We start from the raw sequence: 23,877 nt of genomic DNA on the forward strand, positions 1-23,877 counted from the left end.
TATAGCTTGCATGGTTTCCTCCGGCATCTGTGTATGAATGTGTGAATGTAATGCACAATCTCTGTAAAGCGCTCAAGGCCCTATATAAATGCACCATTTACCATTTAGAGACTAATTAGTTGATGTTATTTGTTATAGGATGATCCATGACCTGTATTTTTGTGTAATCTCAGCTGATTCACAAAGATAGATCACAATTTAACAGTAATAAGATCCTAAAATAGATCTGTGCATCCTAATGTGTTCATCCTAATGTGTTCATCCTACTGTGTTCTAATCCTAATGTGTTCATCCTGTGTTTTCCAAACAGTGGGTCGGAACCCATTCTTGGGTCGCATACCCATTCTTATGGGTCACAACTTAAATATCCTCTCTTTCTTTCATTAAGATGGCGCCGTCCAGTGTTACACTCGACACTAGCATGCTAACAGACCTCGGCTGTCGACTCGATCGGATCAAAACATGGATTAAAGAATATAAAGACCTTTATCACGTAGGCTGCGGGTTCGGCGGGGGGCCAGACTTAAGCTTATATACATGATCTATGTTTTCAGCGGGCTAAAGTGGTATTTTGTAAGTTTAGGTCCTGGGGAGACTTTCCTTCACTTTTCCTTCACAAAATAAATATGACACAGACCAAATGAGGCAACACAGTGGAATGAATTGATTAAATAACTTTATTTGATCATTTACATAGACATGTACATTTTATACCAACCCCCCAAGGGAGGATCACAGTTCAGCTCTAGAATAATATTGTTCCAACTTATTTTCTTTTAACTTGTATTGTCTTGTGTTCACTTGCTCTAAAAAATAAAAATAAAACCTCTGTTTTCTGCTCAACATCAGAAATAGGTTTCTTTATACATGGTTCTTGTATGACAAGAAAGAGCACATTCTCAATACATCACGTCAGTGATTATTCATATAGAATTACATAAATTTGGCAAGGTGAAAATCCATTCATGACCCTTCTGACCAGAGCCAACTTCCCCTTCTGGTGGTAATGATAGAATGTCGGCACTTACTGTGAGCATGATGAGTCAGTCCTCTATCTATGCCAGAGGTGGTGAAGTGGATACTAGTCAATGGTTAAAACAAATCCCTGATCATTAAGCGTGCAAAAAAACAAAATAGTTTAATCTGTTCTTAAGTGGGACAAAACAAACAGAATAAATGCAGTAAAGTTGTGCCTTAAAGCAATCAATACATTTGTCTCAAAATCACGTTGGAAGTGTGTGTGTGCGTGCGTGCGTGCGTGCATGCGTGCGTGCGTGCGTGTGTGTGTGTGTGTGTTTACAACATGTTCCTATAGGTATGAGATGCCCAATTCATGATCACAGTAAACATGACGGATCTTAGTGATGTAAAAAGGTTTTGTGTTGTTTCATTGTGATACAATAAGATGAACATACAGGCATTTATAAACCCAAACACATATAACAAATTGTACTATACTTAAATCTTAAACTTCCCTTTACAGATTCTTCTTCATTATAAGAAACAAATAAATACATTGCATCCAAGCGATCATTTACAATATATTAAAATTGCTGCATGATATAGCTATATATATATATATCTAGTGTATTTTTACTTTATTTTATAAAAACTCATTTGGTAAAAAGAAAAGGCAAAGATAATCAGTAAAATAAACGATAAGAAGCTTAATTCATTAAAAGGACGTAGGTGCGTAAACAAATTAGGTCGGACAGAATCACATTCAGAAGAGCTCCACATTGTTGGATAGAAGCTAAAGCTAATTATCTGGCAACAAGGACACACAGCCCACACAGCTAGCATGAGTCAAGAGTCACACTCACACACCAATGCTACAAGAACTATCTCAAAGCCTCCCTTCATGTCTCTACTAAGTTCATTCTATCATCCTTTCTCACAGGCTTTTCGTAGGTCCATTACATTCCCTTTATTCCTTTCTGCTGAAGACAAAATCCAAACCTTTAGTGGTATTAAGTGTGACATGGTACAAAATAGTTTTTTTTGCCTCCATTCATATTGTGTTTAATTGTGAATTCATTCAATATTACTATTATTATTTATTTTTCAATTACATTTTTGATTGACAACTATAGCCTTCCCCACTGAGTATTTTGTTGCAGGAGATTGCATTGAGTTTGCATAACGCTGCATAGACTGATTGATACCTTAACCCCAAGCTTCAAATGTCTTTCTCTCTCTGGCTGTCGTGACTTCGTTAAGAGTTGCGTTTGTGTTTCAGTGGGATTCCTTGCCCTTGCTTATCTTTTATCACTGATTAAAAAAGAAAATCAGTCTACCCTGGTGCCAAATTTCCCGGTCCTGTCGGTTTTGAGTTCTCAAATAACCTGATGGCCGTGACACCAGCTCTTTTCAAGGGACCCTTTCTTCCACTCCAAGGAATGAGATAGCTACAGTTTCGAGGGGAAGTGGCCAATGTTCACAATGCTTGCTATTGTAACCAACAGGGATTAGAATCCATCATTAAAAATGACTCTACTAGTCTATATGAGGGTGTTCTGTTGACCAGAAATCTAAAACCAGCCAACACAGAGCTATCCTTTAAAGGGGAACACAGCTCACTGATAAGTCAGTGTGGATGGAAGGTTGGTTTCACCAACATTTAGTTCCTTGTATTGCTTCTCTAGTACGCAGACAAAGACTAAATACTGTACATCTTAAAATGGCTCTGAGTCTAAACCAAAGCATTACATCTTTCGGGGAAAACGATATATACATTATAAGTTATAAAACATGATCCAGTGTCATTCCTAAATTGCCTAAACAATCATAGGCAGCAAACCTCCAGTTTCAAATTTGAACCTCACACAGAATTAAAATAAGAAAAACAAAATCACAAGAAACCTTGTGAGAAATAATGTGCAGAAGTCTCTTACTGATGTGTTCTCTGTCTGCATTGATGAGTGCTAAAAATATATTTACATAATGGGATCAACAAAACAAACAGCTCACATGCACTGTTAAATGTGAAAGTCTCCAAGTCTTAAGGCTGATTCACTGACCTTTAGACATTAACACTTTTTGGCTATTTCTTTCCTATGTTTACATACACACCAATAGTTTAAACATTAGGGTGTTTATGAGATAACTGCAATTTAGACACGGTTGATGTAAACATCTTAATATGTAATATATTTGTTTTATTACATTTATATTCTAATTAATATGCAGACTACTGCACCATTTGTTGACATTCTCAGAATTATCTTTCTATACAGAAAGGACCAAAGTTGTTTGTAATCTAAAGACCGCCTCAAACAGGAGTATTTCTAGAAGCTGTGTCTTCGAAATAGCTGTAAACGACGTAATCAAATCTTCCTCGTAATCACTGTGAGAGCAATTATTAGATTGCTGTGTGCATGTAAACATGGCTAAGATGCCATGAGAGGTGGCCAGCGGTCAGTGCAAAGTCTGTGAAGGAATGTAATGACGCTATGGCACTTGGTGCAGGTAGACAGCCAATGCAGAAAGACAGACAAACAGACAGACAGTATTGACCATCGGACAGGACAAGTTCGTGGTCAGCATTCAGTAGTATGGCATTGGAAGGGGCCACTCGCCCCCGGATGGTTCAGTGAGGATCCTGGCAGACAGAGGTGACGAGGAGGACACCAGCTGTCACTTGGCCGCAACATGCTGCTGTGTGCCTGCCCAGGATTTAGAGGTGTCTTTAGCCACTTTAAACCCTGGCCTCCCTATTCTTGTTGCTATAGGTGAAACTTTTAAAAAGATTTTCAAAAACAGCTGATATGCAAGCTCATAACACATCACGTTATGACACATCGTGAGGTTGTAGATCGGCTATAGAAAATGCTTTTCAATAGGGCTGGTGGTTATGGAGGAGCCAGACGCTTCCTCTTTCCAGCTACAAACAAGCCTCTGAAAGCATCAGCCAGGATGAGGATGATTCTTATGATGACCACAAGGAGGAAACTATAGATGGCTGGCTTGGATCAGGGCAAGTAGATCAGCTGTCCCCCACAGCTTATTGTCCTTACTGTCATGCTTATTCATAGAGTTCAGTTGCCGCTGTAGGATGGCCCCTCACGTGGAGGTCACCTAGGGGAAGAGAGGGAGGGAGAGAGGGAGAGAGAGAGAGAGAGAGAGAGAGAGAGAGAGGGAGAGAGGGAGAGAGGGAGAGAGAGAGAGAGAGAGGAAACGTAGGGAGACGTTAGAGCCTGCCTTCCCAACAGGACATTGTCATGTAATTAATGTTGTGGTGGAGAGAGAGCCCCTTTGCCATCTGTTCAGACCAGCCTGGCCAACATACCACCACACTACAATCTTCCTGTGTGGTTATCCTCTCTATCTGTAACGCAGAAGCAACATGGAATTGCTGAAATTTTAGGATGTGCTGATCAGGGATTTTTATAATATGATAATATACAGTAAGCAGTATTTATTTACGAAAGGGGGTTTATTTTAACAAAGTGTGACTGAGGCAATATAATAGTTGTACATCATTCATGACAGAGCTAGGGGCGAGAGAATGAAATTGTTTTGGGCTTGTGGGAAAAAAACAGGATGTAGTGCCACAAGGAATCAATTGTAAGTAGTTTTTTTTAGTGCATTGAGGCAGTGGCTGAGATGTCTTTAGATTGAATCAGAGAGATGTTCCAGGAGTTGTTGTCATTAAAGTGGAACCACTCTGCCCTGGATGCTTCAGTACACAATCTGCTGCTGCTACAATAGGATTAGCGGAGGACGCTTGGCAGTGTGCCATTCCGAGCTAACGTCTCACTCGTGTATTATAAACACACCTAAGAACACATGCATGCAGATAAATAAACGCATATGGACGCATGCAGTCACAAGCATGTACTGCACACACAAATGCGTGTGCACACACACAGGCGCCCGCGTCCCATAGAAGCAGAAGCCGTCGCTCTGGGAAATAAACAAGAGTAATTAGATGGTTTTATTAATAATAAGAGGATTAGATGATTGTTTTTATAGAACAATGTATTTTGTTTGCATAATCACTGGAGAGGGATCCATTGACTAATTTCTTCTTGAATTAATCAGAGCTGGGAATAACCTCAATGATGTTTTCATGGGCCAAACTTGAATTAAACTGGTGCCAATGCCAGCATAATAACAAATAGAGTTCAACATGCTTTGATAGTGGAAGCTGGTGCCACTGCCAATGCCAGCATAATAACAAACTGACTTGTAGTGGCTTGTGACTGAGACGATACAAGTCATGACTAAACAAGGCTGACCTGAACATACGACACTGCCATAGGTTTGGTTGGTTTAGCATAATGGCATGGATAGAGACCACATGGATTAAAGAAAATGGATTGGAAAACAAAACTATACAATAGGTACATATTCGAAAGCATTGTGTTGGCTCTTCCTGCTTCGCCCTCCTATTGAAAAAGGAGGATTTGAAAGAGACAGCCTTATGTCTACTATATGCCACACAGTTCACATTAGGGGTCTGTGGTTAGTGCTGTAAAGCGCGCAACATACTGTAAACTCCCGGCGCTGCCAGACGAGAGCTTTTTGTTGAATGATAAAAGATCAGAGAAACAATTGCACCACTGCAGCTGTATAAACAAATTGAATGGTTTTTACGTTCTGACAGCAGAGGATTAAGGACAGTCATACTGTATCTGCCACATGCCTCCTCCCGCACAGTAATGCAGGAAAAGGTGGCTGATTGATTATTGCTACTTTCATCCATATTTTGGGCATGTTGTTATATATCACAACGTGTCACCATGAAATGCCCTGTGAGTTTGTAGATCACCTAGTTTCCCTCTTTGTTGTGAGATGTAAAGGGCTTAAAAGTGGCTTGCTCGTTAAGAAGCGGTGTCAGGAACCCCCGTTTGAATCTCATGCAGACCTTCTGAAGGCCTCCCTTCTGAAGGCCACTTGGGGCTTGAATCTAGTTCACGAGAGCTTTAGGGGGTGGGGTGTCTCTTCGCAGAGTGGACAGCGAAGGCATTTTACCTCAGAGGTGGAAGTTAATTAGATGTGAGTCTATCTGATGCCCATCACACCACACATTAATGCTTGAAATGCATCACAGTTGTGTACGATTACTTCCTCTCTCTCGCTATTCTTTTCCTGACTTGTTGTCCATTTCTTTTATGTTATTTTTTCTCTCTCATGTCTTCCCTCCTCTGGTTTATTTACGGGTCTGCGTTGAGGCACTCTCAACACGATTAAAAAACAACCCTCTGAACCAACACCACAGTCGACACCAGCGGCTTGTGTGTCGGCAGCTTTCACCTCCCACGGGGTGCTGTTCAAATTAAAACAATGTTGTACCGCTATAGCTGTTCACTGTTGGGGGAGTATGGGTTTAGGTAGAGTGATCAGAGATCGGGCAACCATGACCTATATTGATCAGATTTGTGTGGACCAAGTGAGTCAGCCTTGGCGAGAAAAGCCTCTGGCTCTCGTTTAACATTGCCTGGTTGAGCCTTCAAAGCCCTTCAAAGTGCTGAGAATGCATCAGCGTGGAACGCCTTCGTTGTCCACCTTTGAGTAGACATTCTGACACACTCTGACCCCCCTGTAGTTGTAATCACTGTTATCTGTAATTAACCACCCCAGTAGCACAGAGAACATTGTGTTATGGGATGTGACAGATTCAGAGGGCTGATGAAAACCCAGAGGCTGAACACCCAGAATGCCAGTCATGGACTGAAACATGAGACCTGGGACAGCCATGCAGGAGCCTTTCATGTCAGCTGTCATTTGCTTAGCATGCTAATGTCAGCCTGTCACAAATGATGACACTGTCATCCTTAAGAGCCTGCGGTCATCCCCTTTTAAGGATCTTCAGGGACTTCCATCAGCAACATTTTCTTTTTACTGCATGGCTGAAGCCCAAATTATAAAGAACAGCATTTGTCATTTATGTCATTTTACCTGTCTTTCTCACGCAAACCCATACCCTCCAGGGATGCCACTCCAAAGTGGGAGCACTGAGGTCCAAAATGGTAATCACAGAATTCACAACACACTTAATATAAGGTGTTTAGAATTGTTATTTGGAATTGCTAGGGTTTTTATCCTTTTGATTTGCTTCTTTGTAGAAAATCAAGATTTCTTATCATAGGATTTGATCATTTTGGATAATGACCACATTGTTATGCATTAAATGCTTTATATCCTTTACAATTCAAAGAAAATGTAGGCCTACATGTATATGGGTGGGGTGAGGGGGCTGGTTTACATCTTTGGACAATATTTGCCAAGAAGAAAAGGACATACTGTAGGACATTTATGAGTAAGTGGTGATGATAAACCCAGTGGTAGAAATGTCTGTGACCTATTTTATAAGGAGTTCATTCTGATAATATTTAGACAAACATCCTTTAAACCCAGATAAGTAATGAATCAACCTTCTTGACCTTGGTCAAACATGATAACCTCAGCTATTCACAACAAACATCTTGCCCTTGCAATCATGGAGTCAGGGTTTAATCTTGTTGTTGTTAGCACACACAGCTCTCTACAGTAACACCCTATTGTCCTGTTGTACATAGCTGGCTGGCGTACCAGCAACCGTTTCCCTAGTGTTGGTGATTTTTCTGTTAATGATTAGCGACAAAGGTTCTGCAATGTGTGTGAGACTCTGATAAGAAGAGGAAGGCGGGAAGGGTCTTGATAAAATGCTATCAAATCACTACTCCAACAATGACCCAGACAGACAGCATAAACACAATGGAACCCAGAACTGAACTGTGGAATGGATCAACCCATCATGCATTTCACCTTTGATGTTTACATTGTCATGATTAAAGGGTCTGTCTTGATGAAAGTGTTCTCTATCAACAGGTTTTAGTAGTTTTAGGGACTCTATACTGTACGTGATGTTTGACAAAATGTCTCTATAAAATGTTAACGTTCCAGAAAAGTCTCCCGGTAATCAAACACTTAACAATGTTCTTGGGATGAGCTATAAAGTCCTAAAGAGCCACTTAAGCAGGAGAGACGTTAATTGAATTCAAATTACCTGGTCATATCTTGACTGCGGGCTGTTGTGTCATCTGGCTCAACCTGGCAACATGAAAGAAAGAATAGAGTTAAGAATTACACACAATTGTTATCTTCACCTTCACCTTCTCCTCCATCAACAAGTCGGTGTCAGGCCCAGGCCGTAGCGTAACGGTCTGGGCACCGGACTGGTAATCCAGTCGCAGTGTGCCGCGGGTTCGACTCCCGGACCCGACACGGCCTTTACTGCATGTCATCCCCCCATCTCTCTCCCGTTTCCTGTCAGCCTACTGTCTGTCCCTTCAAAAATCAATAAAAGGCGTAAGCCGCAAAAAAAATCTTAAAAAAAAAACAACAAAAAAAACAAGTCGGTGTCAGTCATTGGCATGCGACAGTCATATGACAAAGTATAAATTGGGCTTATGGCTCATGTGCTATGTCATGGATCAGACCGTAAATACATGCATGTATAACATGTAAATATGTACTGGATGCACGTGCGTGTGTGTGTGTACGTGTGTGCGTGTGAGGGAGAGCGATTAAACAGAATAGTTTAACAAGTAAGACGCGCAAACGCGGGAAGCGAACGCAGCTCGTGTGTGTGTGGTTGGTTGTGTGTGTGTGTGTGTGTGTGTGTGTGTGTGTGTGTGTGCTACAGCTGCGCCCTGTGTGTGTGTGTGTGTGTGTGTGTGTGTGTGCTACAGCTGCGCCCTCTGGTGGCGGGCGGGTGGTGTAACAGCGTGACACACACACAGACATTCAGCCCATAGTAAGTGGCTCACTGCGTTCGCAATTAGCATGAAGCATCCCAATACACCTAATGTTTTTCTTCTTTTTCTTTACCACCTGATCTTTAATATAAATACATGAATACATGTCAAATAAGGAATACAAATATGTTTGTGTATGTGTGTGTGTGTGTGTGTGTGCACATGTTGTATGCTTGTGGGGAATATGCACTGAACCTGAGCTATTATTGGCACGCAGTCGTCCAAAAAAGAAAAAATCTAACAACCTAGAAATAATAAAGCAGTCTTGAAGGCTGGAAATAGACAGGCGTGCTCCAGTGAGTAACTTATTCTGCTCTGTGCCTTTTATAAATAGCTCTGAATATCTGAGGACGCACTCATAGGAGAAAAGCTGCATACGCAAAGTCGGGGGAAATTTGTTAATCAGGGCCTGCAGAGCGTGAATGGAGGCTATAAATATCACAGTCGTAGAATAACCCCACTTTTATGTAGTTGTTTGTGTTGTCATCTTTCTTAGTCCCTGCAGTGCTGTTCGAATGTTGTTACATAAGAGCTGCTACGATGGAAACGTCAGCGGAGGCTCCTAGCTTCATCGGGACAAAGTCCTGCTCTAGTTCTGCCTCTGATGAGAGGCATTTAAATTAAGAAACCAGTGTTGTATTTCTACTGTGTGACTGGCGAGTGCTTAGCCATGAAACAGTATGTTCACTGTTGCAATACCTACATGTCATCCAGGGTGGTGTATAATGAACCTGTGTGTTTTGGTAGTCTGCTACATGGAGGTGGAAGTACACAAGGCCTTTGTTCAAGGAAAAGTATACTAAATGCCCTTTATATAATTAGTACGCTAGTAATTGTTATTCATTGAAAACCATATTGAGGTAAAACTCCTTAGGCATTATAATAAATATGCAATCCGGGTCTTTTTAATGAATAACATTTCATTTTAACCAATAACATGAATGCTGAATCAAATAGTTATTTGTCGCCAATTGCTACAAGTTCGAATACAACATGGGCAATTGGGCATACCAAATGAAGTATACCAAGATACATTTTTGAAGAAACTTGCTGGATTCATAAGATTTCAGAGATTTGTGAGTAGGCCATGACAATAGCCTTTGATGCCCCACTATGCTGTCCCTGGTTTCTGTGGGAATTATTTTTGGTAGTACAGGTTATATCCATATCCGCTCATTCTCACTAGACCAGATCTGTAAACTGTTTATCCCAGTTGTTGGGTAGCTAGGACACCCACTGGTTGACAAGTAGTGCTGTCTGACTCTGAAGCTCATAAAGTCATGCATCGCTTCTGGACTTTTGGTTTCCTATACAGAGGACCAGGGTTCAAATACCAGATGGGACATAAAAGTTATGGATCATTGCAGCTTTAAATGTAGTTCTGTATCAGTACTTGCTTCCTTCAATCCCCCCACGTGGTATAAGGATTAATTTGGTTGATGGTTCATAAATGCAATGCATTTATTTCTCATTGTGGAGCAGTATAATCATCCAAACTAAAGTCTTATACTGTTTTAACTGCAAGAGCTTATCTATTAGCCTTGTCCTTTGTAACGTGAAGGAAAAGCCTGTGGTTGGACATGCGTAGTTTGAGTGAACATGTGCCATACGCCCACACTGGGCAATAATGTGGTCGCACATTGAACCACACATTGAACCACAGACTGGTATCTATTACTGGCATGATAGCAAGAGTGTGACTTTTTATCACTGTTCCGCCTTTCTTCCTCCCTTTCCTGGACTGGTCCCAAACGCAGCCACAGTTCGGCTTAGTAGTGGTGTGCATGGTGGTGTAACTTAGCTATGAACCCTGCTACAGGCTGCTAGACTGTATATTAATAACACACAGGAGAGGCCTATGTTAACTGTGTGGATAATAGTTTTGTTCCTAGAATGATATGCATTGAATCCTCTGACAGGGAAAGGTTAATGGTTTCCACAAAATATGACAGCGTATGTTCTGCATCTGCAGGTTCTGCCATCTCTACCATATAGGCCTGTGTTAACAAGTGATGCGCACAAAAATATGCTAATTTCGCTCATTCCTGTCAATCTGCAGCAGAATGCCTCAAGTACCCAGTCTTTGGGGAGTTTCATCATGGGAACCGACCACTGACCAGCCCTGTGAGGGCGAGGACAGATACTGTAACTGCAGACATCTGATTGCCACCCTGTCTAAAAATGTCCCTTATATCCTCAACAGGAAGGAAGCCATTTATGAGAGCCATAGCACCAAGGGAGTCCGTCAATGCGATAAAAATGGGGCTGGGGGGTTATGCCTCACCGTCTGACAGGATGATGATGTTTGTTTTAGCCTTTTAAAGGCATGACATGCAGGACATACCCTCCTGGGTTGTGTTTTGGTATGTAAAAGAGGAAAATATGAATGCCTGTGTGGCACAGTAGCTCATAAAAGACTTAAGAAAGCACACTTGAACCAAACGGATGGCTCGCTGGCTGGAATAGCTTGTGTCAGCTCCAGTGTGCATTTTAGCTGACTTGGCCTTTCTATTGGCAAAGAGACCTCGTAGACTAGAGTCTTGCAGAACTGGTACGGCTATTGGACCGTTTATCCCTGACGGACCTCTAAACCCTCCACACGATTAAAGTAAAAGACTATGGCATTCTCCTGAGAAGGTGTCTTTATATATAAAGACACCTGATTTTACACCTGATCTCTTTCTCTCTCTGTGAAAAACAAAGACCTGCATTACTGCTGTGTCTGCAGTTTCATACAGACAGATGCTGGGAGTCAGCAGAGAGGTTATTAATCCAGAAGTATTCTAGAATGTAAGTAATGTAATGAAAATAAAATAAAGAGTTCTTGCTCGTTATGTGCCGTGTTCAAATGATGTCACTTACAGTTTCTCAGCCTTCTCCCTGTCATCCAGGAAGAACAGGGCAGTAGCCAGGAAGAACATCCCCCCCAGGACGATGACAAAGGGACAGAGCATGAGGGCATAGCCTAGACTCAGGAACTGCCACAGCGTCGACATGGCATAGCTCTCCTGAAGGCTATCTGAAATCTGCACAGAGCACACATTCACAATTTAGGCATTTAGCAGGAACAAAAAACAAAATTTGTACATCAAATACATAGAAAAGTGAATAACATAACATGAATCATACGTAATTACATATGCTAAGAACCTAACAGTGGAATATCTATATAATGAACTATGCATATACTATTTAGTGCTATGTCTACATAAAATGCTATCTAAGTTACATAAGTTGAGTCTTTGCATACGCCTGTAAGGTCGCCGGGGCAATGGCAAGTGCTAGGGCAAGTGCTACGTGCTAAGATGGAGTCTGAAGAGGTGGGTTTTCAGACACACACACACACACACACACACACACACACACAGTCACACACACACACACACACACACACACACACACACACACACACACACACACACACACACACACACACACACACACACACACACACTCACATTCACACACACACACACACACACACACACACACACACACACACACACACACACACACACACACACACACACACACACACACACACACACACACACACACACACACACACCACACGCCCGCATGCATGCATGCATGCATGCAAAGCCAGTCATCCCACACAAAGAGAAAGAAAATGAAGTTACTCATTCAAGCTAATCATCAACTGATTCGCATTATCGTTTCATCGTGCAGCAATTTCCTATTGTGTAAACTGGACTGTAACACGATGCTAGGCTTCCAGAGATGAGAGAGATGGGGCTGCATGTTCAGCCAGGCATGCAAATAACTTGTTTTATCTATCACTGATAGGATAAAAACCACTGAAACTCATTCAAATAACCTTTCTGCATGAACAAAGTCCTGCTCGCTGAAAGAAACTTGGTTGGAATAAAGAGAGGACGGGGAGCACATATATTGTGTGCAGACTTTTTTCTTCATTTGAGTATTTTTTGGATCCAGCACCGTATTTAAAAACTGTGGGGATGTGCATATCTTATTATTCATTTTTTCCACCTGTAATGATGCCATGGATCACTAGTGGTCAACCACTGTTTGAGAAACAGTGCAGCAGATTATACTGGATTGTGCTCAGTTGGATGGAGGGGTTTTCCCTCTCTGTTTGTAGCAGAGTGCACATAGGTCACCCTGGCTGAAGTGCATTGATTATCTCTTGGCATCAGCAGAGTGAGTCTTTCCACAGGGACACTTAACAAAACTGCTGACAAAGGTTAGAGGCAGGAAATGTGTGTGCGTGTGAGAGAGAGGGAGATGGAGGAAGGCGGTGGAGAGTACAGTATATATAAATGCATAAGTGAGACAGAATCTGGTAACGTGTCCAACAGATTTATGTCAGTGTGGGTGGCACAGCTTTGCACAAGTCAGTCAATCAGGTGTGCACGCTCTCCGCTATACGCTGCAGCCACTTTGCTGCAAATCGCTGCTGCTGTGTGTGAAAACCTTGTATGTCCAAAACGTTCCTTTTTTATTATTATTTTAGGAACAGATCTACAGCTTGCTGAGCTTTCACTACTTTTGTGCAAGTGCAGTGCGTCACTCTTTTAATGATGAGGTAGGGCATTACTTTTCTGGGGGGAAAAAATGGAAAAAGTTGAAATACGAGGATTCTGCCCGACAGCAACGAAATGGCTTGGCTAAAAATACATCAGGTATTGGAGATGACCTGTGCATGTCTCATTAGTCTGCAAGCAGGGAGACTGTTCGTGGATTCTGCCTTCAGGCGGTGTCCCAGAACTCGTTCATTATGTGTGTGTCGCCCGGGGGAATGGTTATACGCCCATTTATACTGTACCTCATAATTTATACTGTACCTCATCAGGACAGAGTCGCTTGCTGAAAAAAGTGAGGATGTATGCCACGATTGTCTTGGCTGGAAATCAGTTATTTCCTACGCATAGTATTAGTGACTACAGATTAGGCTTTTTACGTGACAACAGTAAGAGACTGTGAATGTGCTGGTGAATTTCAAATGGCATGAGCATTTTTCCACTTCCACAGGAGATGGCAGTTTTGTAGCAGGCTATAGAAGACACCTGGATTAATGTCTACATGCAGGATCGACAAATACAAAACTGACAAAGGCCATATTGGTTTGTGGTATATCTTGTGCCAGTGTGACATTTGGGGGAACATGTAGCCTACATGTAAAAATCTAATTCTGCACCAAAAGGCTGTCTCACTGCTGTCTTCTGCGGTTGCTAAGCAATAAGATGATGTCTACTTTTCCTACAATGGTATTCACTTCCCTTCCTTCTCTGCGTGCGTGCGTGCTTGCGTGCGCGCACCCACATTTGATGTGCGTCATGTCAAGTCCATCGCACCGGGCTGCTAAACCTCAGCTGGGGTACAGAGGACTCACTGGTGACGCACTTGGTGCATTCTAGGCCTTTATGTTTAGAGGTTTGAGAAAGGGTGAGAGCCTGAAGGACATGTGTGAGTGTCACTCAAACTTGATAGGCAGAGGACGATGTCGACCAGCTAACCATTAGGCCATGACTGGTAGCTCTAATTATCTCTGTCAGGAGATCATGCGTGCGTGTCAAGAACCTAAATTCTTGAATTTCTTCGAATCGGTCACAGGCAACTGTGAATAATCACAGCGCAATCATCCTCAAGGCTATGGAATAAGCTTTCCACAAGGCTATGGACTGGAACCATACAACTGGTTACCTCTAACTAGCCAATTACAATGATTTTGTCAGTATAGCTTTGTTGACAACAAAATATGTCATTAACATGACAAATGCTCCAAAACCCCCAAATCATGATAGTTGATAGTGTAAGGACTAAATGGGCTAAGTCAGTCTATTAGCCCCTTTGACATTGTAAGATCTGGATATTCCTTCTGAATTTATTGTAAAATAAGTCAACACAAACACTAAATTAAATCCCGTTCTATTGACACTCATGTTGGAACTTGACTTCTTTTTTTACAGACCATGGTGACATTGATCAATTCTTGATAAAAGAAAGCTTCTAATATATTATTTATGCCCCAAAATCTATAAATCTCACACTATTAAGGTGCCCTTTTTTCACTTGAGCACCTGCCCCTCTAAATGTCTGTGCACGCCACTGTAGCTGGTTATTGTAACACTTTGTATCATAAGGATTTCTATGTTCTAAGTCCAGGCTCATCATCACCCACTAGTGTTCCCCCAGCAGCAAGTTCGGTTGTGGCATGGAAGCATTGTGTGAGTCAGAGATGACGTACATGGAAAGGTACTTCAGCACTTCCACAGAGTTACTGTTTAACTCTGAGAATGTTCATATTCTCGTATATGGAATGAGAGGAATTCCCGTTGACGTTTCGGAGGTGGGTACCGTATTTGTTTGTTGAAATTGTGAAACGGGTCGTGTAGCTCAGCTATTGTCTGCTCTTGGGTGGGTGGGTGGCGGGGAGCAGTTTAAGAGACCCATGGGGACATTCAGAGAATGAGGTGACCTTGAGAGCATTACTATGCCAGTAAGAACCATTCTCTCTATCCCCTGACCAATCACACAGCCTCTCTTAACCAGCGGATGTTTTACTATAAAGTGGGCTGACTGCTATTCGCTCTCCCTCCTGAGACATGTGCTAAAAGCCTCTCAGGTAGCTCTGTCCCACTCTAGCTAAACCTCCTTTCATAGCATGCAAGATCGGTATCATACCTCGGCATGTGTGCGTGTTCCTGTGTGCAAGCGTGTGTGCAAGCGTGTGTGAATGGGACGTATATGCACACATTCTATCGCCCGGCCCCGGGGTACAGGACTTTGAGTGAAATGCACGTGTATACTGTAAATCAAAGAGTCAATTTAACACTGAGTAACAAAGTAACAACGTTTATACTCTCAGGGTTAATCGACATCTTGCTCGCTTTTATAGTCTGTAAGAGAAACAATGTGGTGCTCGATACGTCTAGACCAGAGAGAAGCCTTACCAAGCCTATCAGGTAAGGGCTCCCTGCATCACCCAGGAGATGAGAGGTGAAGCTCTGGAAGGCCACCGCCGTTGCTCGCCGCGTGGGGATGACGACAAACTGTCAGGGAGAGAAGAGATAGGCGAGAAGAAATCAGAGTAGGCAAGGTGAAAGATTTACCCGTCCATGATCACACTTCAGTGTGTATGCTTTCCGGGCAGACAGGCCTGCCAGTCAAAGTTAAAACATCAGTGAATGGAGTCACTGATGTCTCCTCTTTGCCCTCTGTGGCAGCCTGTCCCAGTCTGCTCCCTCACCACAGGCTCCATCCTAAATGGCACATTAAGGAGTTGGCTACGGTGTGGCCGATTTCGCAGGAAGTCTCATTTCATTTGGCTCACGCAACCTTTTAAGAGCTGTTATCCCATCCCTTCTTACACTGAGACACAAAAACACACTGGCCTCTTGAAAAAAAGAAATGAAAAGGCCTCCTTCCTTTTATTTTCATGAGTGGTGTATGCATCAAGCTGGGTCAAAGGAGGTAATTATCAACTCCACCCCGACTATACAAGGGTTCCTTGCACACTCACACATTTCACAAGTCCAAATAAGAGGCTACATCTTAAAGGGATGACTGCCATTTGTTACAGTGTATTGCAGAAGTTTCCAATGGCCAGGGGATAAGTATAGGTTCTCTGTGCGTACCATTAAAATGTCTGCTGTGATGGCCCAGTTCAGAAACAGCAGCGTTTCTCCTATGAAGATGCAGACCTGAGGAAAAAAAGAGGATATTGCACATTTTAGTGGTAATTAGGATCGGCCTATGCACAGTAAAGTATTAACTTATCCACTGAGAGAGTACAAATGTAACCAAATGGACCCATAAGGGTCCATTTGATTGCATTTGTAAATTCTCAGAGTTTGTATGTGCTCACTGCACACAGAATTGGCGACAAGCCATTAAGTCAGAAGGCAATTGTGCTGCAGATGTTGCTACCGTCTGTGGGAATTCACTGGTGAATAACAGTTCTTTGATTACCGTGGTTTGGAAACATGCTATTATGCTATGGCCCAATTATACTGCATGTACTGTATAGACCTCCATTTCGGTCCCACAACACTGTAAAATCCTCAGTAGTCATGTAACTCTGAGAGTGTACAAATAGAACCAAATAGACCTTATTCGTGTACTCTGAGATGCAAATGGATGAATTAACACTGAGGATTTCATTGTGGCTTTGTAGAAAAAAAAGAAGCACAGGATGATATGAATTTATGTCCCTTTATAAATCACATTTAATCAAATGTGGAAACATTTGAACATTTCCTAAATCCAAGTAACAAGATTCCATAACACAAAATTAATTCAACATGGTTTCCACAAATGATTGATTATTCTGGCCGATATAGCAAGTCTTGAATTTGACACATTGAAAATATACACATATTGGATAACATAGTGAGGTTGACATACAGCATAATGTAGACATGGGTTTCTCCTGACATCCGAACTAAAACAAGCGCAAGGAGCAGCTGGTAAGGTGATTTGGCCACTTTCAATAAAAGACCCAGAGGGATTTGGTTGTAATGGAATCTCATGTATGTATCTCTATAGCTAGACCTGGCATGGGTTCACACTGCTGGTGGATGTGTGCTTCCTGGCTGGGGAATAGCCCTGGTATCAGTGTGCCATACCTGCACATAGCAGCATGACCTCAGCCTTTGACTGACAGTGAGGCTGTAGACAGGGCTGTTCACAGAGCTGCAAGGCAGACACTGTGACCTACACAGCCTCCTAGAGAACAGAAGCCCACCCTGCCTCCGTCTAGCTATGTGTTAGTTAGACGACAGCTGTAGAGGGTCAATTAGCCTAGACAGAGTGGCACTGACTATTTGCCGCCATGTCATGCTGTGTAATGTAACACATCTGTCAGTGAAACCCAAGTTGATCACATTACAGTCCACTGTACAGTAAGGTTATTCAATACTATACTGTATGTAGCATAGTCTGAAGCCAGACTGGCTATATGTCAAACAGCAGTGCCCCATGTGGGATTGTGCCCCAGTATAGTGAGATAAGATCTTTGGTGATGCGCTTTTTTTGTACAAGAGAATTTGTTGTTCTAGTACGACTACTCCCAGACTACATCCCCAACTCCGAATACCTCTATCAAATAATTGTGGCAGTCCATGAGCCAGAGCTCCGAAATTGGAACGTTTATTATGAATTGAGTGGGCAAAACCATACCTTTATTTGTTACTTTATTAGATTGTTATCACCATGAAACTTACCCAGTTGATTAATGATTACTTACACAAAGACAATGATTTATTGTATTTACAAGTAAGTAATCAACTGGGTAAGTTTCATGGTGATAACAATCTAATAAAGGTATGGTTTTGCCCACTCAATTCATAATTAACGTTCCAATTTCGGAGCTCATGCTCATAGACTAAGAACCACAAAGAACTGAACCGGTTCCCATTGGGAACCAACCGGTGGAAAACGGGTCTTTGTCTTTATCCCATACTGACTGCATAAACATATTAATGCACCATCAAACAAGCTTAATGTTGCAGGTTCTATAGTAAAATATATATGTAAGCTCAACGTGAAACCATGCACTGCCTGCCCTTTTGGTGCTTGTTGATGTCAGAGAACAGTACTTTCCAAGTAAAGGGCGGTCTTGGCCACACATCGGGACAGGAAAGTCTGTTGTGGCAAACAATCCAATCCATGGGAAATATTTTCCATCTTTCTTGACCTTTTAAATAATAACATAGTAACATGATAAAGTAACTTCATCACGTTATTATTAGCCAAGTTGATGAAAGATAGTTCCTACTTCTTTTGTTTTTGATAAGCGTGTAAAATGTGTGCCCGGTGAGTCCGAAACGCTGCATTCCATTGTTCGAGGGGCAAGGATTGTTAAAGCTGCACCTTTTCCTGCTTTCCATTGCAATTAGACATGCAAACACCCCCTGACCCCTTTCCCTTTTGGCCAGACATGGAATAAACATCAGCCAGAGGTTCTCTCAATCCAACGTACTGTAAGAGAGACTCTTCTTGAGTGCCTAAGAGGAAAGGTCTCCTGTTTCTGTTGGGAGCATTTACAGCACCCTTCCTGCTGAGCTTTTACTAGACAATATATTGTAAACTGGGTTACCAAGTTGCCACTTATAATGCATAGCACCTCAGGCCAATCCATTATTATCATATAAAGATGGCACCCTGTCGGAGGGACGAGTTTTATTTGGGACTTTTACTGATTCTTGGCAATTCTTGGCAATATAATTAACAATTATAAATACATGTTTGAGTAGTGTGTGTGTGTGTGTGTGTGTGTGTGTGTGTGTGTGTGTGTGTGTGTGTGTGTGTGTGTGTGTGTGTGTGTGTGTGTGTGTGTGTGTGTGTGTGTGTGTGTGTGTGTGTGTGTGTGTGTGTGTGGACGTAGAGAGAGCCTTACATAAGCTCCTACTATGCTCTTCTTGGCCACCACAAAGATGAGGCAAATGAAGATGGCGGAGCCGAGCATGCTGACAGCACACACGAGTGGATCTGCTCGGGCCGTCTTCTGGCGACACAGTCGTGTGGTGGCCGCCCCAATCACCACCCCCAACAGCCCTGTTACACACGTGATGGCCCCGAAGATCAGACTAGACAACAGGGTTGAGAGAATGAGAAATGCATGTATTAGAGTTCATTCAAACATATTCGACCCGGATGTGAGATGTCACACAAATGAAGAGGTAGCATGTGAATACCTAAAAGCTAATGCACAAATGGTATGATAAAGGATGCTTGAATTTTACATTGATGATAAATGTGCATTTGTTAGTATTAACGAACCTCTCACCTGTCCTTGCTGCTACAAATGTCTTTAGTACAGGCTTCTGCGGTCTTCTGCACCACCTGGGCTCGATAAAGGTAGAGAGGGATCCACATACCAAACGCACCTGTAGCGAACGATACAGCTGCAGACGCCAGGGAGGAGAACACATAGCTCCGACTAGCCAGGAAAAGACACGCACACACACACACACACACAGTCACACACACACACACACACACACACACAGTTACACCAAGCCAAACCAACCCGCATTATGGCAGATGTTTATCTTGGAATATACAATCTTGAACACTTTCTTTTGCAATAGTGTCTGTCAGTCAGTCAGTCTCACTAGATAATATTGACCATGTTAACAAACATGAACAAATGTCTTACTTCTTGGCCAGGGCCTTCATATCACAGCACCAGGAGCTGCGGGTCTTATAGCGTCCTGTAAGCTGATCAGCACAGCCTCTCTTGGGCTCAGGCACAAAGACCAGGATCAGAGTCCCAGCTGTGATCCCCAGAAGTGGGGACACCTATGGAGAACATATCACAGCTGTATGAATGCAATGGAACACAGAGACATAACACTATAGTGGTGGGAGCATGGCCACTGTCTGGCCATGTGGCTATTGTGTTTGCTTGATGTAATTTACTTTGAATCTGTGTAAACAATAAGCATGCATGCAGACTCCATTATGGGCATTTGGTCTTTGAGAGCTCAGCTCTTTGTGGAAGTTCTGTGCCAGTGCAGCAAGAAATCTCATCTGTGTGTGTGTGTGTGTGTGTGTGTGTGTGTGTGTGTGTGTGTGTGTGTGTGTGTGTGTGTGTGTGTGTGTGTGTGTGTGTGTGTGTGTGTGTGTGTGTGTGTGTGTGTGTGTGTGTGTGTGTGTGTGTGTGTGTGTGTGTGTGTGTGTGTGCGCGTGCGCGTGTGCAATAGAGAAAGAGTATACAGACAGAGAATGGGTAGAGTGCTGTGTGGGAGAGGAATTGCTTGAATAATACACATTACAAATGAAAGCAAAACCAATTTTGTCTGTCAGATGAAATTCCACTGAATATATTTTCTTGTAAATGCACATTTATATTCATAACCAGGCTAATGCACCATGCTGTGTGTGTGTGTGTGTGTGTGTGTGTGTGTGTGTGTGTGTGTGTGTGTGTGTGTGTGTGTGTGTGTGTGTGTGTGTGTGTGTGTGTGTGTGTGTGTGTGTGTGTGTGTGTGTGTGTGTGTGTGTGTGTGTGTGTGTGTGTGTGTGTGTGAGTGAGAGAGAGAGAGAGGGATAGAGAAAGCGTTCATGTTTTAGGTTAGAATGCCGTACTGTATGTTATGCTGTCAGGTTCTCAGAGACAGTCAGTAATTATGGCTGATTTGGCTCATAACGCGGTCCGCTTAGCTCTTACCTTGCCTGCAGGTGTGACCATTACACCAACATAGACAATTTGCTTTTGTATATTGTGTCACAATTTCCCCCCTGGCTTTCAAAGATAGTGTGGCACTTAATAGGTCTACCGCTTGGGCAATCTAATTATTGTAGTGTATATCCTCTAGTGCATTGGAAAACCGAGCTCCTCTCACCGAGGACAATACATGTTCTGTAATGAGGTTTTCCACAGACTCTACTTTCCACTTGCAAGTTCTTTCATTTTTATTAATATTAATATATTAATTATGTGAATTATGTGTAAGGGTGACCCCTTCATATATTTTTTTATAACCCAGGACTTCCCCAACACGCCCGTCCCCCCATTAAATTTCCTTACAGACTTTGCTTATTATAACATTCTCCAACTCATTTTTACACATGCCCTGTTCTACCTTGCCCTCCACATTTCCTCTAAAGAAAGGAAGGTAGCCAGAACACATCTGGGCAAAAACAAACGGAAAATGCTGCAAGTGTTTTTTCCTGAAAGCAGGATATTGCCGCTAAGAAAGTCTTTCATGTGTTCATGTTTCTCCCACTCCGCACCACACCGGTGATTAATTGGTCCTTCTGCACGGGGGGATTGTTTTATTGGAATGTCATTGTGGGCTGCCGTGGAACGGACCGCCCAATTCTTTGTTTTTCTGATACGCTGCACCAAAACACAGATAAATTGACTTCCTGTTTCCTCAAGCCAAACGAACGTGCTGTCATGTCCAGGAATCTCTCTTACCGCAGTGTCAGAGGATGTTTAATATCCTCCTTTAATTTTCAGTCAGTCCATAATTTGTTTTCAGTAGCCAGGAGGGCCTATACAGTCAGTGGGTCTTAGGGCACCCAATCCATTAAGCCTGATTTATACTTCTTTGTACGACAGTGTCTGTCATGTACTGGAAATGGCAGATCTACAAGCTCACAATGTGTTGCGGTGCAACTGCTTGTGAGCATGTAGATCTGCTACTGTCTGCCCCGTTCTTATAGCTAACGACTTATTTTTTGGTGCAGTACTACATTTTAATTGGTGGTACTGTCGCAAGAAAAAAAAGTGATTAATGTACCTAATTTTACAACGTGTGTGTGCTGCTGATGGAGCATACTGTAAGTGTGCCACAGCCAGAAGCAGTCCACTCAGGAAATTCTACTGGATTTGAGCTATTTGCAATAAATGAATTGCCCCAGAGAGTTAAAATGAACCGTTGATTAAAAGAGATCTGGGTATTTTGCAGCTTAGTGCTCTTCAAGCTCCCTTTTGAGCCAATATTCGCTAACAAGTGTCTCTTTGTGCCCGGCCACATTTATACCCTACCCCCAATCCTCTGCTACTTTGCAGAGAGACCTTAAAGGCACTATATAGGAAGGTTGAGGAAGCACTGGATTCTTGTTCTTTCAATAAGACTGACATTGATCCTGTTGCTTCAGGGCACAGAACGTCCAAATGAAACCTTCCTCTCTGTTTTACCGAATGGTTACATTTGTAGACTCTCTGAGTTAAATTAACACTCAGGATTTTACTTTATACAGTATATACTGTACACATTTGGGTATAGACCTATAGTGTGACTTGTGATTGTGAGTGATGATAGTGATGTTCTTACCCTGAGAGCCCAATGCCAGTCCCCTGCTGCTTCCTTGGCGCTGGAACCCAGTATGTAACCCAGCCCACTGGAGGTACACAGACACACAAAAAGAAACACATTAATATAAGAGGCATTGCTCAACAACCAACATTGCATTCAGCATAACTTCTCCATTTTATTTGTTTGGTTTTATTTTATGCTCTTTTAGCCCCACTGGACTATTCTTTATCCACTTAAACCCTGTGTACTTATGCCATTTTGCTTCCATTTTAGTATCGGCACTAGAAAAACATCACCAAGTGAAGTTCCTCTCATCTGGAACATGTGTGTGTGTGTGTGTGTGTGTGTGTGTGTGTGTGTGTGTGTGTGTGTGTGTGTGTGTGCGCGTGCGCGCGCGCGCGCGTGTGTGTGCGTGCGTGCGTGCGTGCGTGCGTGCGTGCGTGCGTGCGTGTGCGTGTAATCTATTGATCAGTTCTACTTGGATGGCGGTGCAGCTTTGAAGTTTGCAGGTATGTTGCCTTGGAAGGCAGGCAGAATATTCCACGTTCTCATTTCTAATTCCTTCTGCCTTCTCAAGCCAGTCCCCAGAGTACACACAATATAGTACAAGAGTTTCTATTGGTTGTATTTGTGATTTCCACTGAAGATGGTTTTAGATTAAGGTTTCTATTCAGTGTCTGTACAAAACAGGGTATAAGCTTCATTATTTTATGGTAATATATCATTGGTCGATTTTGATGAATAAATTATTAAATGTTGCTTGTCATATTAGGTATTACAGTAAGTAACAGCCAAAGGATTTAAAACAGTCCATACTGTAGATCTGATCTGATCTGATAGTATAGTTGTGTGATGTTGTCCTGTGCTGAAAATAACAGATCTACAATGTAAATTACCATAATGTATCGAATTACAAAGATAATTTAGATATTCTATCTAGACAGCTAATAAGTAAAATTATGGATACAATCTGAAAACTAATGCTGATCCAAAAATGTAATACTAGTAACCTTTATTTAACCAGGTAAAAAGGCCTTCGAGATGATTTCTTTTTTAAGGGCTTATAGGACCAGCATAACACACAGTGTTACACACAGCAAATTCATACCCTCCCGTTTCCATTTGTCATGAGCAAACCGTGTCATGGACAAATCCTAGTGTCCCCAACATTCTTGGACTTGTTTCTAGTTGATATTAACCCTTTTTGGAGCAATACATCTGGGGGTCAAGAGCAACTGCCAAGAAGACTTTGCAAGGTTCTTATCAGCATAGGTTTCTTAAAGGCTGTGATCGTCGTTTAACTGGTTGAAAACACAGACATAGATAGTCACACATACATACATGGAACGGTGAAACGGCCTAATGTGGTGCTTACATGTTGC

The 23,877-nt window shown here is 42.3% G+C and overlaps 1 protein-coding gene across 1 annotated transcript in view; it reads right to left on the reverse strand.

Moving 5' to 3' along the window:
- Positions 1–663: 663 nt before the first annotated feature.
- spns2 (SPNS lysolipid transporter 2, sphingosine-1-phosphate) overlaps positions 664–23,877 on the reverse strand; it is a 71,475-nt gene continuing 48,261 nt past the window's right edge. Inside the window, exons 5-13 of the mRNA XM_083780524.1 lie at positions 22,514–22,580; positions 19,888–20,030; positions 19,516–19,668; positions 19,126–19,315; positions 16,364–16,429; positions 15,680–15,778; positions 11,607–11,770; positions 7,994–8,037; positions 664–4,077 (exon numbers count right to left, since the gene is read on the reverse strand). Coding sequence (XP_083636650.1) covers positions 7,998–8,037; positions 11,607–11,770; positions 15,680–15,778; positions 16,364–16,429; positions 19,126–19,315; positions 19,516–19,668; positions 19,888–20,030; positions 22,514–22,580 — 922 coding nt within the window. The 3' untranslated portion in view covers positions 664–4,077; positions 7,994–7,997. The remainder of the gene's footprint in view (positions 4,078–7,993; positions 8,038–11,606; positions 11,771–15,679; positions 15,779–16,363; positions 16,430–19,125; positions 19,316–19,515; positions 19,669–19,887; positions 20,031–22,513; positions 22,581–23,877) is intronic.

Source organism: Protomyctophum parallelum (genome assembly GCF_964188405.1).
Source record: "Protomyctophum parallelum genome assembly, chromosome: 1".
In the NCBI taxonomy this organism is placed as follows: Eukaryota; Metazoa; Chordata; class Actinopteri; order Myctophiformes; family Myctophidae; genus Protomyctophum; species Protomyctophum parallelum.